A 13291-nucleotide genomic window follows, 5' to 3' on the forward strand; every position below is an offset into this window, starting at 1 on the left:
GTATTGTGGGATATTTAAATGGCAGCCTCCCAGCGGCGGAAAAAAGTGTTTAAGGAGGACCCAAGGCAGGCATCAGTAGTGGGCCCTGTCAGCATGCTGGGACTCCCGCAGCTGCCCAATGATGCGGAGTCCTAATGCTGGGCCTGCCTCATGGTCTGCTCTCCCAGGAGGGTACGTTTCTCAGATTCCCTTACAGCTCCCCTGTCCCCTACAAGAGCCACACACACAAATCTCGGTCTCATCTATGGCAGCCTCCTCAGTAAAAGTTCAGATCTCTGGACCTTATTTACTTCAGCACACGTTCCTTAAACTCTCCCCTTTCCCTGCTGATCAGAACATATTTCACGGCCAGTCCCCATCTCCTCTTCCCTTTGGTACATTGCAGCATTACGCACCCTCCCTTCCCTTCACAGGAAGAGCACCGCTGTCACACACATGCACCCAACTACCTTCATTAGTCCTGTTAAAGCCATTCCTTGAGAGACTTTGACTCTGAGATCTAAAACGGCGTTGTGCTCCTGATCCAGGCTGACATTCCTTCACTTGGCCTCTGAGCCCTATCTTCTTCTTTGGTCTCCCTGTCCTTTTCTTTTCCCCAGAGTTCGACATGTTCACCTCTTTGGAATCCCAGAGCCCATAGCACTGTGGAACATAACAGAGTGAAAGTACTGTAGATATCAGCAAAACACAGTTGACCCTTTCCTGAGTTGGGACCACAAATGCTTACACAAGAACAAAAGGTAACACAAGCCTCAGCTACATTATTAGTGTAAAGTGTAGTTGGGCCTGAGTCACAGCCTGCTAGGCAGCACAATGACTCAAGCAATCTCATAAAGTTTGTGAAGGACTTTGAATATTCTAAGGCTGCAATTCTATACCCATTTACCTGGCAGTAAGCCCCACTGAACTCAACGTCTAGGACATCGAAATGAGTAAAAAGAGGTGAGGATCGTTTTTTTTTCCTTTCCTCCTTCTCTCTTTTTAACAAGGAACGTAAGACAAAATGACAAAAAGGACTCACCCCCCACCCCCATGAATTCTGAAGAGAAATATTTTTCAAGGAATAGTTCTGAGGAGAATTTTTCTGAAGCTCTGGAGAAAGTTCCTTACTGCCCTGTTCAAGCAGTGGTTGAAAAGAAATTGAGGAGAGAGCAATGGGCCTGCCCTAGAGCCGGGGCAGGAGGGCATGGGGTTCCCTTGCTCAGGGGCAGGGTCTAAGCTTTAGAAGCTTCATACGTGTGTCTGCACAGAGATCATGAAGATATGGCAGACTACTTCTAAGAAGGCCTGAGCTCAAGTAGCCACTTGCTGTATCTAAACATGTGAGGGCACTCAGAGGAGGCCTTCTGTTGATGATCTCAGGGCTTGGGTTGGATTATACTGGAAGAAGTGATCCTTCTGATAATGTAGTGGGGTTTGAACCTCTTCAGTTTCAGAGACGCTCCTGGGGGCTGTATTCTTGTGGGCCAAAAGCAAAAGGGGGCAGGGACAAAATACCAAATATTTCAGCATATTGTAGCTTGAAGCTCCTACTGCCTCTTCAGCCTTAGAAGAGGCAGTCCAAGCTTTTAGAATGGGGAAAAAAACTGCACAAAAGCTGGGAAAACACCAAACACCAAACTGGGAAAACACCTGACCTTTCCCCTGGTGGTCAGTGGAAAGGGGGTGTAGCCATATGGGGACCCCAGGTGGGCTGGACTTGGCCAATGGGCCTGAAGTTCTGCACCCCTACAATAATGTGCACCCCAGCTTTACTGTTTTGCTAGCAATATGGTGCATCCACCCTAGTAACATATCTGTGGTCTAAAATAGCTCTTTAGCATTCTCTTTCCTTAAGAAGAATGTATGTCAGTACCTTCAAGATATACCGATGGAAGAACAAAGCCAGCATCTGCACCAGATCATAGTGTGCATAGCCATCCTTCTTCTCAATCCCAGCTATATTTGGCAAAGCAAATGGCTCTTCTGCATTGATACTACAATAAACCTTAGTGGTCCAAGGAAAGAATCCAAACTGAGAAAAGTGTTTGATCACAATTGTTATCTGGCCAGGGAAGGAAACATACATAGATTATCCTACAGTGAAGAGATAATGCCCCCAAAATACTGGAATTCAAACTGGTAGGCCTTTACATGAAATTGTCTTCTTGCTTTTATTGTATTTCCTTAATAATTTTCTTTGCAAAAGAGAAAAGTCTACAGAAATTGTATGAGGCTTAGGTAACATGCCCAGCGCTTACCCTTGCAGGATTCCATTTTAACACACGTTTTTCTGCTTTATCTATTTTGCATACTACATGCAAAATGACCGCTAAAAAATGTTTCCCCAGGCCAAGTGTTATGAGCAGAGATGCAAAAATCCAAACACCTAGTCACCATTCATCCCAGGGCCTAGGGTGCAGAAGAGGACAATAATGAAGGTTCTTGCCTCCCTTGTGTGCCAGCCCTAGCTGCCACCTTCTCCTCTAACTTCCTTTGTTCCTAACCATGACCAACAGCTACTCACTGAAGGAAAGGCTCCCAAGACAGAAGCTAAGATTTCTAGCTAGGCCTGAGGCCTGGCATCTCTCAATGAAGTAATGCCTGGAAGAAAGGTGGGGGAGACGCCAGAACACATCAGCGAAAACATCATTTGGCCTTAAAGGCAGGAGCTATTGAACACCCACCTCAGTGTAAATGATAGCTGTCATCCAGAAGAATTTTGTAGGCCTTGGAATGGACAACATGGCCCACAGAAATATCAGAATAGGGAGAACCAAAGTGAAGATGGAAGCAGAGGCCATATGGTTTAGAATTATCACAAAATAGCACAGCATTTCAGATTTAGACACCATGACATTGTACAAAGCAACTCCCAGCTTCAGTGGGTGAGGAAGACGCTGGTAAAATTTCTCTGACTGCTCCAGCTCATTGTCATGGAAAGCCCTGGTCCATATTTAAAAAATGAAAAAGAAATGTAGATTAACAATGATAAATAAGAGCATATCTATCAGCTTGCACATTCTAGAATTAGTAGCTAACTGGGGGCCGATATACACTTATGGGTTTTTTCGCTTCCAGTGAGGTTTCACCGCCCGTCTTTCACACTGTGCAGTACCTGCCTCGAATTGGAACCGGAATTTCCCGCTTCTGTGCTCCCGCTTTCAATACCCTAATATCCCGGTATTTCCCCTTAAGGTGCTCTGATTTTCCACCTTCGCTACCATATCTGGTCGTAGTCCCCTCCCCTGCCTGTCCATATACGGCAGTGTTTGTATTTCCCTCCTGTCCAATCACAGCTCTCAACAGCCCCATATCGTCTTCCAGCTACTGATTGCATAGCTTCCTCAGCACTCAATGTTTCCTCAGCAACAAGCAAAGGGCTGGATGTGTGTGTGCTTGTCTGATCTCAGAAGCTAAGCCTCCTCCCACTCCGAACTGCTCTGGCTAGACAGCCGCAATCGGCCATCTAGCCAGTAATACAGGACAGCCAGAACGTGGAGGAGAAGATCCCCTCCACGCTCCGCCCACCCACCATTGGATAGCTGGTTGCCTCCGAGTTTGGAGTTTACTCCCTAAATTGTCCTTCAACACTGGCAACAGGATAGCATCTGACATCACACCTAAGGGCAGCAAGCAAGTTCTGGGGCTGAAGGACAGGCTATATGCTAGAAAGGTGGGGTACAAATAAAATTAATAAATAAAAATAAACAAAAAGAGCACCCAACCCAATAGAACCAACTTCAGCAAGAGACCCGTTTACATGCCAAAGGACTGCTTAAATAAAAACATATTTTCCCTGCTGGCAGAAGGACAGCAAGGAGGGAGCCAACCTAGCCTCCTTCAGCAGGGAGTTCCAGAGCCTGGAAGCAGTTACTACTCACCTGAGGTGCACCAGTGATGGCTCAGTGTTCTCCCCATGTGGACATTTGGGCACCTTATCTTTGCTCCCATCCACCTCTGCCATTTCAGTGTTACATTCTCCGTAACCTGGTGGACTTGTCTCAAGGTTGTGATACAGAAGAACAGAATCTGCGGAGACCTCATTTCCCTTAAAAGAAAACCCAACAGGGATCAGTGAGCTAGGATGGAAAAGAATTGTTAAGCTAATCTCTTTGAACTGTTTGGGCTTCCCTGAAATCTTGGAATAAATCCGCACTTTTAAAGCTCAAAGTCTATTTATTTATTTATTTCATTTATATCCCCCCTTTTTTCCTCTTGAAAGGAAACCAAGGCAGCTTACATTCTCCTCCTCCTCCTCCTCCCCGTTTTATCCTCACAACAACAACCCTGTGAGGTAGGTTGGGCTGAGAGTCAATGAATGGCCCAAAGTCACCCAGTGAGCTTCCATGGCTGAGTGGGGACTAGAACCTGAATCTCCCGGCTCACAGTCCCAACACTCTCACCCCTACACCACACTGGCTCTCTTTAGGGGCCATGCTAATCTCCTCTATATCATTCCAATTTTACTATATGTGCTGCTGAAGCTAGATGCACAATTTCACAAGTGAGGAAGGGCCACTCTTGGGCACTCCCCCACTGACCCTCAATCTTGCACTTGGGGGTGGGGACAGTGAAAACAAAGGGACTCTGGATACTAAATTCTGTACCCAGCACACCAGATTCTGTGCTTGTGGCTTTCTTCACATGGAGCTCTTATCCTGCGATTGAGATTGCTCCCTCATGGAAGTTTGCAGGCTCTTTAGATGACGCCGTGAACCTCCAAGGCATCTCCTGCACTAAATGCCCTTTGTTCTGTTTTTAAATAGATCACAGATAATGAGCTATCACATTACCCCATTGTGTTGCGCTTGAGTTCCCTCTGTGAAAAGAGGAAAAGCGGCAAGAAAAGGAGCGAGATCAATTAAAGATAATGGAAGACTCAGATACGGGGAGGAGGAGGGGGAAAGGGGAGAGGGGAAAGGAAGCGGGTGAAAAAGGAAGTCGTTGTGATGCTGCATTTAAAACGGAAGCAGAAAGCCCCATTTTAAATGCAGGATTTTAGGCTGGTGTACAGATGCCCTGTGTGTGGAATCGGGGAATCACAGCCATACTTCTATCGAGCACTTGGCATTTATCCATAAAGAACAATTTTAACAGAGAATAAACTCTCTCTAAAAGGTACCGAGAGGTGTTGTAGCATAGGAGCTAGGAGACTGAGCTATGAATCAGAAGGACCCTGGTTTGAATCTCACCTCCTATCAGTAGTATGGGGATAAAAATAACGATCTACCTTACACAGTTCTTGTAAGGTTCACAACAATAAATGTCATATTTGAAAAGACTGTCTAAATGCTATCATTATATTCTGAATTATTTGCTTTGGAGATTTTGGTTGTTTCACAGGAGACTGTGAAACCAAGAAAGCTGGATACCTAATTCAGTGGGTGATTCATACAGGGAATTTTAGGATGGAGTCCAGAATCTGCCTGCTTGCTCTTCTACAGTGAGAAACTAAGTGAAAGCACAGAGATCTTACCTTCTTAGTCTCTCGCCAAAGCATGCACTTTTCTATTTTGAGCACATTTGCAATGTCCAGGTTATCTTTACATAGGGAATTCAGCGCTTCAGTAGTGTCATCCAACAGTACTTGGATGAAGACCCAACTGAACTTGACAGTGTTGATTACTCTTTGCATGATGTTTTCTGTCATGAAGGGAAAGCCCATGTTACATGAATAGCCAAGAGCCAGGCTGCAGTCCAAGATCATCTTTTAGGAGCCTGCACACCTGGGACCGCCCCCCTTTTCCCCACTCAACAGGGATCTCAAAGCAGCTTTACAGCTTAAAACCAATTATCATAAAAAATACACGTATAAAATGACATAAAGCCCAATAAAAATGCAGGTAGATGAGTGACCCTTCCTAGCAGAAAGGTAAGTAGATCACTTGTCCCCTTTCTGGGACTCTGCCAAAGTTGTTCCAGTGTTATAACTGCTCCTGAACACTTGTGTGCCAACAATTTCCTAGGTATACAGTGGAATTAATCACCTGATTTGTCCAAATCCTCTTCAGTGACTGATATCTCCAGATTTTCTTCATAGGATTCCATTTTAACATTGGCTGAAGCACACCAGAATAAAACATTAGAAGAGCATTTCAGCATTATGAACCCAAACCAATGCACTCTCTGATATTACATGGAGATCCCAATGTTACAATTGGAAATACACTGAGAAAGATACAAGGTGAAGCTTGGATATACAGAGAATTCTAGCTTTCCATATACAACAAAGTTTTTTTGTTTATTTATTTTTAAGCTGGGAAGCATTAAACTTGTGTTACCCACTCCCAGTGTGAAGTGGTACAGTTCAGGGAAAATGGTACCATGTGTGCAAAGTATCTACCTACCTTTTCCACTACCTGTCATTCGGCGTTGCTTTTCCTTCTCCTCCTTTTCTTTCTTTCTTTGGTCTCTAGTTTCATCTTGCTCTCTTATCCTGAGAGCTGATTTTGAACTGGTCATCCATGCTTCATATGCAAGCTGTGAAAATGACAGACTGTTGTTCAACAACAGTATTCTTGAACTGTGTGGGTCGGCGGTGCATTCATGTAGGTAATCCATCAAACTACTTTCAAGATCTGTCTGTTTGTACTTTTAAGCAGAAATCTAGGTTTTTGCAAAGGAATCAAAGCAAAAGAGGCTAACATATGCAATGACAAAAGATTTGTGAAAGTTGCAGCTTTGGCCTCAACTGTAACTCCATCCTCTGTTTCACCCCCAGGCCACATTTGTTAATGATTTATTTTATACTGTTTTTATGCATTTTATTGCTGTAAGCTGCCTTGGGAGGGCAGCCAAGAAATATATTTTTTAAATGAATATTTTAAATAATAAATAAATAAATTTAAAATATTTATATAATACTGCCCTCCACCAAAAAAAAATTCTAGGCAGTTCACGATGATACAACAATTTAAAAGATTGATTGAATAATTAAAATAACATAAAACCCAATTAACACCATAAACCATAAAACTAAAAATAGCAGACAAAAATGTATAGAATTTTAGACATGGAAGAGACCTTGGAGATTTTTTTTTCTAATTTCCAAACAAACGTTTTTACAAATATTACAAGTATTGAATTATACAAAGAATTAGCAAATGAGAAATCATTCATACTACATTTTACAAGTGAAAAGAAACATTATCTGATTGTCAGATATGAAGTGCCATCTGTACAGCCTCATAATGCCTCTAATAAAGAATGTAGGTTGACACTTCCTTGCACTTCATTAGACGAATACATTATTTTTAAAAGGGTCAATTTTTCAACAAAAGAATACTATGACTCTCTGTCCTCCTTTGGGCAGGGACCTTGGTGACTATCTGGTCCAACCCCTTCCTCAATGTAGGGGTCTTGCAATTATACGTCATCCCTTACAGGTGGCCATCCAGCCTCTGCTTAAATACCTCCAGTGAAGGTGAGGGGAGATATGATAGCGCTTTTCAAGTACTTGAAAGGTTGTCACAGAGAGGAAGGCTAGGATCTCTTCTTGATCATCCCAGAGTGCAGGACACGGAATAATGGGCTCAAGTTACAGGAAGCCAGATTCTGGCTCAACATCAGGAAAAACGTCCTGACTGTTAGAGCAATACGACAATGGAACCAATTACCCAGGGAGGTGGTGGGCTCTCCCACACTGGACGCCTTCAAGACGAGGCTGGATAGCAATCTGTCAGGGATGCTCTGACTTGGATTCCTGCACTGAGCAGGGGGTTGGATTCGATGGCCTTGTAGGCCCCTTCCAACCCTACTATTCTATGATTCTATGACTTGGTTTCAATAGATGGTTACAAATACATCATGCCCATATGTATCTGCCCGGACCCTAAGATCATCTTCAGGGGTCCTTCTCCGGGGGTTCCTGCCAAAGGAAGTGAGGCGGGTGTCTACCACGAAGAGGGCCTTTTCTGCTGTGGCACCCCAGCTGTGGAATGATCTCCTTAGAGAGGTTCGCCTAGCACCTACATTGTATGCTTTTCGGCACCACGTGAAGACCTTTTCATTTCCACAGCATTTTAACTGTTTTTAACTGTTAAAACTGTTTAAAAGGATTCTTGTCTTTTAGCTCTGCTGTTTTAAATCTGTATTTTAAATCTAAGAACATAAAAAGAGCCATGCTGGATCCAACCAAGCATCTACTCCAGCATTCTGTTCACACAGTGGCCAACCAGCTGTCGACTAGGAACCCACAAGCAGGACACGAGTGCAACAGCACCCTCCCACCCCTGTTCCCCAACAACTGGTGTACATAGGCTCACTGCCTCTGGTACTGGAGGTAGTACATAGCCATCAAGACTAGTAGATATTGATAGCCTTTGATAGCAATCTCTGCATTGCTGCTACATTTTATTCTGGTTGTACTGTTATATTGTAGTTTTAGGCTTTCATATTTTATATTGTTTTATCTGTACCTTGTGGTTTTAATTTTTGTGAACTCCCCAGAGAGTTTCGGCTATTGGGTGGTATAGAAAATAAATGAATGAATGAATGAATGAATGTTCAGGCTACGATCCTATGTCTGAGTAGACTTATATAGGCTTCCACTGGTAAAAAGCCAGAATAAATTTAAGAAGTTTACCTAAATGATAACATGCCCCACAGTGCATACTCCCATAGCTGTGCCCCTCCCCAATGCAGCTCCTTTTACCCCTCCAGAACAAGGGCCACACCTGGAATGCTGTTTTCTTCCTCGGGTAGTCCTCCTTCCTCTTTTCCGTGTGTCCTTGTTCCTCTTCTTCCTCACTATCTGTCTCAAAAAGGCAATAGCCCCCATCTCGAATAACTGAAATCAATGTGGGAAGCAGACAAGGCTAAGAACGCAATGGGGCTTGTGGAACTCTAAGCCACATGCACAAAACTCAGAAATAACTATTCCCACCTGGTTTTATGCTTGCAGTCGCTAACACAGATTAGAACACACACGCACCCTTTCCACCAAAAGGACAGGGAAAGTCCACATTTAAGCCCATGAGTAAAAGTAGGACAAGACTGTTCAAGGATATTAATGAGTAACTAAGTCCACCAAGTCCAAGCCTGAGCCCTTTTCAAAATGTTGGTTTTTAGGGCTGAAGTATAATGAGGAAATGTCAATGAATTTTGACATTTGATTTTTATTTTGCTGGGCATCCCCTGCCTTCTGTTTTTGTACCCAAACCAAATCTTTGAGATGCAGCAGATTATAAATCTAAATAATAAACTTATCTTGTACAACCATCTTGGACGTGATGTTCAGTGCCTAGGGCTGCCATCCAATTAAAGAAGAACTAGTCAATTTTAATTAATCGGTTAATCAATTAAATCTGCATATCTTTACATATGAACAAAATAATAATTTTCAATGGGGGGAAGCATTCTTTGTTTTTGGATGCATGCACAGTTTGCAACAAGTTCTTAACTGGCTAAATTAACACTTTAATTGTTTAGATATTGCAGCACTTACAGTAATTATTAAATAACATCAAGCATCAATTAAACAGTGAGAGACAAATGTAAAAAAATAGCAGTCTCTGCTCCAAGGAGACAAAATGTCAAACCAAGGGAGCCAGCAGTTTCTTAGGCATCTGAAAATTAGTAAATGTACTTGAACTGTGAGTCGCCCATGGTTGCCACCACGTATTCTTGTCTTCCTTTTCTTTCTTGCTAGCATCATCCTCTACAAAAGGGTCCAGAAAAACAACTCAGTAAAAATGTGCCTAAGGAATAGATAGTGAAAGTACACCCTGCAAAATGTGATTCATGAAGGGAAGGGAAGAAAAGAGCTCTGCCTCCAGCCTTTCTGAAAAGAGATGAAAATTCAAGAATGGAGATTGATTGATTGATTGATTGATTGATACATACCCTGGCTTTCCACCAAGAAAATGGAGCTCAACAAGATCCTTTTTTGTTACTAGTAAATGTTAACAGCTGACTCTTGGTCAGGGCTTTATGTATTCTAGTCTAGGCAAGTGCAGAAAAGCCATATGATGTCATACTGGGCACACAGCTTTCAGCATCCTGAGAGTTTCTGTTTTCATGTTTTGAAAAAGCAAGTTTCTAGGCCTCATGATTACAAACATAGGCTTCAAAATGTGTGGCCAATCACAAAAGCAAGCAGGGGCTCTGTACAATTTCCAGTCATCAGGAAATAGGCCTTCAGTGCCTTGCATAGCTCACTGAATCACCTCATAACTAACCACAAGAGACTATATACTCTCTCGCTCGCTCGCTCTCTGACAATTGCATAATTTATACAAGTTACAGGATCCAGCTTTTCTTGGTGCAGAATATATATATATAGTACTGCAGTTAGGGATGTCAGAGAATTCCTCCACGGATCTTGGTGAGGCCGAATGCCAGCGCATTCGGCCCCCCGAAATCCGTGGCGGAACGAAGCCCCCCCGCCCCCCCACACTGCGAAATGGGCCCGGAACGGAGCACCTACCTGCTGCTGTCCGCGTTGACTTGGGAATGGCGGCCGCATCTGCAGCTGCCATTTGCTTCTTCCATATAGCCGTGATAGGCTATGTAAATACTTACTTACTTACGTAGCCTATCACGGCAAAACTAACGGAACGCAAATGGCGGCGGCTACGGTGGCCGCCATTTGCGTTCCCTTTTTTTAGCCTACGTAAATATTTACATAGGCTATTACGGAAAAAAAAAAAAAGGAACGCAAATGGCGTAGTGGCCACCATTTGCATTCCTTCTTTTTTTTTTTTTTTGCTGTAATAGCCTACGTAAATATTTACGTAGGCTAAAACGGCCAAAAAAAAAAGGGAACGCAAATGGCGGCCGCCGTAGCCGCCGCCATTTGCGTTCGCTGTTTTTTTGTGGGTTTTTTGCTGTGATAGGCTACGTAAATATTTACGTAGCCTATCACGGCAAAATACAGGGACGCAAATGGCAGCGGTTACGGCTGCCGCCACTTGCGTCCCTGCAGGCTGCCCAGCGGCCGGATGTCCGGCTGCGGGCAGCCCCGGCTGGTGGCTCCGCGGAATCTCCGCGGAGCAGAGCCGGCCAGAGAGAATTTCAGGGGGAGAGACGGAGCGCCTCCCCTCCACCGCAAATGTCACCCTTCGAAAAGGTGACTTTCGTACATCCCTAACTGCAGTGTGACAAACCTCAAGCTCAACAAAGCCACCTAGAGTTTCTGGGAAATTGGCACCATGCTAGGATGTCTGAATAGGCTTATCTCACCTTCTTGTTCTTCAATATACATCCAAAACTTTAAGCTATTTTTTAGAATAGGCTAACTAGTTCAAACTGGTTGTGTTTTTTGAGACGTAATTTTAGAATTGTTAGGAAGTGGGTCCAGCCACTGAGTAATTTTCTGCATTGCTGACTAGATCACTGACATCAGAAATGGAAGCTATTGCATGATTGGACAAAAGAAGAATCAGTCTCCACTACTGGACCAGCTTTTACTGAACTCAGATTCCCATAAGAGTAAGAGTTGGTTCACTCCTGATGAACCTTCTATACACCACCTAACTGGAGGCTGAGATGCTGTCTGTCAGACCTTCCTCTCTGCAATGAACTCTCCACATGCTCTGGAACTCAGAATTCTACTCAGATAGGTAATAAGGAACTAGCTTTGTGAGATGGAAGTTTTGATTACATTTAAAATTCTCTCTGTGTGATTTTTGCCTTTTGCCCTCCCTTGTTTTTTTCCCTTTCCCCCTCAAATAAACTCCTTTTTAATATTTGGACATTTGGCTGTGTTGTTTTAAAAGGGACTTCATCACTAAAAACTATTCCTCAGGCGAAGGGCCACATGGTTACAAAGCTATCGCTTGTGTTCTCAGAATTTTCACAAGGTTTTGCAAAATCAAGTTCTATGTTTCTGGGCTTTGGGCAAGAAAATCCAAAGAGCCTTTCTATTTATTTTTTCCTAGGGCTGGGTCGAAGGGAGGGCTCCTTGGCAATAGAGCTTAGAAGCAGCTGGACAGACCAGGGTGTGCCAGGAAGGACATTCATACCAGTGGCGGTCTCTTAGTAATTCAGGGCAGGGGGGACTTGTAGAGAAGGGGTCCACCAGTAGGGTAAGTCATCTTTCCCCCATCCACACACAAACACACAGTCTGTAACATCCACCATTTGGTTATTGGATGAGTCTTGAAACATTTATTATCTAGGAATCTTGGTATATTGTTCTGCTGCATGGCTGATTTATCATGCTTCCACGTTGATGAAGCAAAAACAACAGTAGGAGGGGATTTTTCTTCTGTAAGCCGGAGTGATGCAATGTAGAGGAATACCAAGGTTGTGTGACATGTGCAGTGGTGCAGACCTTAGTTGCCTCCATAATCCTGTGACAACACCAATTTGAGTTGCAAATGGGAAAAGATTGGGTGTAGAAGAAGGTGCAGACTGTGACAGGTGGTTAAATCTCAGAGTGGATTTGGTGACGATCCAAAGGTTTCTTTGAGTCCAAGTATGCTTTAAAGATAAAAGCATATTTAGGAAGTGTCCCATAGCTCCGTGGTAAGAGCCCCTGCTTTGCATGCAGAAGGTCCAAGGTTTGAGCCTTGGCATCTCCAGGTAGGGCTAAGAAAGAATCCTGCCTGAAACTCTGGAAATCCCCTGCCTGTCAGTGTTGACAATACCGAGCTAGCTGGACTAAGGGTATAAGCTGCCTTGAGAACCATTTGATTGAAAGGTGGTCTATAAATCTTCAAAATAAAATGAAATAAGTGGTGTAACTGCCTACTTTATACATAGCAGAACATCTCTTTCAGGGCTTTTCTACATTAAGCTTTTAACCCACACCTTTACTGAGGCTTCTGCTTCTGGATTCTTTGTGGGATTAGGATCAGCTCCTTTACATGTTTTTTTCCCCTGGGTTTTTTTTCCTCTGCCTTCCTAAATGTTCCATTATACAAGCACTAGGTGGCTCTGTGGTATAGTGGAACTGCACAATTACATGAGATTTTTTTGGCATTATAGAGGCCATTCAGAAAAAAGACCACACTTCCCCCATTAATGAAAAAAACTGTGATAACGCTCACAAAGCACGGGAGAGGCCCTGGGTAAAGAACCCACAGACTACCATGATGAGCAATCAGGAACACCCAATAAAAGCCTCGCAGACAAGCTCTCAGTCATTTCCACTGCAAGGCTTGAACCATCTAAATGACAAGGGTTCCTTCTCGTTCCCTTCAGGCCTGGCCTTTGAGTGCCAAATTATTTGCCACAGGTAGATGCACGTATTTTAAACCCCAATGATTGCAACTATGAGGAAAAAGCCGTTTCAGGACGGGGCAACTTTCAGTGGAGAAATGGTGGGGTTGGGGTTACCGATCCCCACCCACAATTCTTAAGTTGC

The 13291-nt window shown here is 43.6% G+C and overlaps 1 protein-coding gene and 1 pseudogene across 1 annotated transcript in view; both read right to left on the reverse strand.

Moving 5' to 3' along the window:
• The window catches only part of LOC146348897 (piezo-type mechanosensitive ion channel component 2-like), an 83360-nt gene that overhangs the window by 24004 nt on the left and 46065 nt on the right, over positions 1 to 13291 (reverse strand). The window contains exons 23-31 of the mRNA XM_084851690.1: positions 9569 to 9640; positions 8658 to 8770; positions 6342 to 6462; positions 5970 to 6041; positions 5459 to 5625; positions 3864 to 4030; positions 2667 to 2925; positions 1856 to 2044; positions 450 to 642 (exon numbers count right to left, since the gene is read on the reverse strand). Of these exons, the coding sequence (XP_084707816.1) occupies positions 450 to 642; positions 1856 to 2044; positions 2667 to 2925; positions 3864 to 4030; positions 5459 to 5625; positions 5970 to 6041; positions 6342 to 6462; positions 8658 to 8770; positions 9569 to 9640 (1353 nt within the window). The remainder of the gene's footprint in view (positions 1 to 449; positions 643 to 1855; positions 2045 to 2666; positions 2926 to 3863; positions 4031 to 5458; positions 5626 to 5969; positions 6042 to 6341; positions 6463 to 8657; positions 8771 to 9568; positions 9641 to 13291) is intronic.
• Positions 4410 to 4476, reverse strand: LOC146348898 (U6 spliceosomal RNA; annotated as a pseudogene).

The sequence above is a fragment of the Heloderma suspectum genome, chromosome 4, assembly GCF_057233095.1.
Source record: "Heloderma suspectum isolate Gila_16-S chromosome 4, 16-S_ref, whole genome shotgun sequence".
In the NCBI taxonomy this organism is placed as follows: Eukaryota; Metazoa; Chordata; class Lepidosauria; order Squamata; family Helodermatidae; genus Heloderma; species Heloderma suspectum.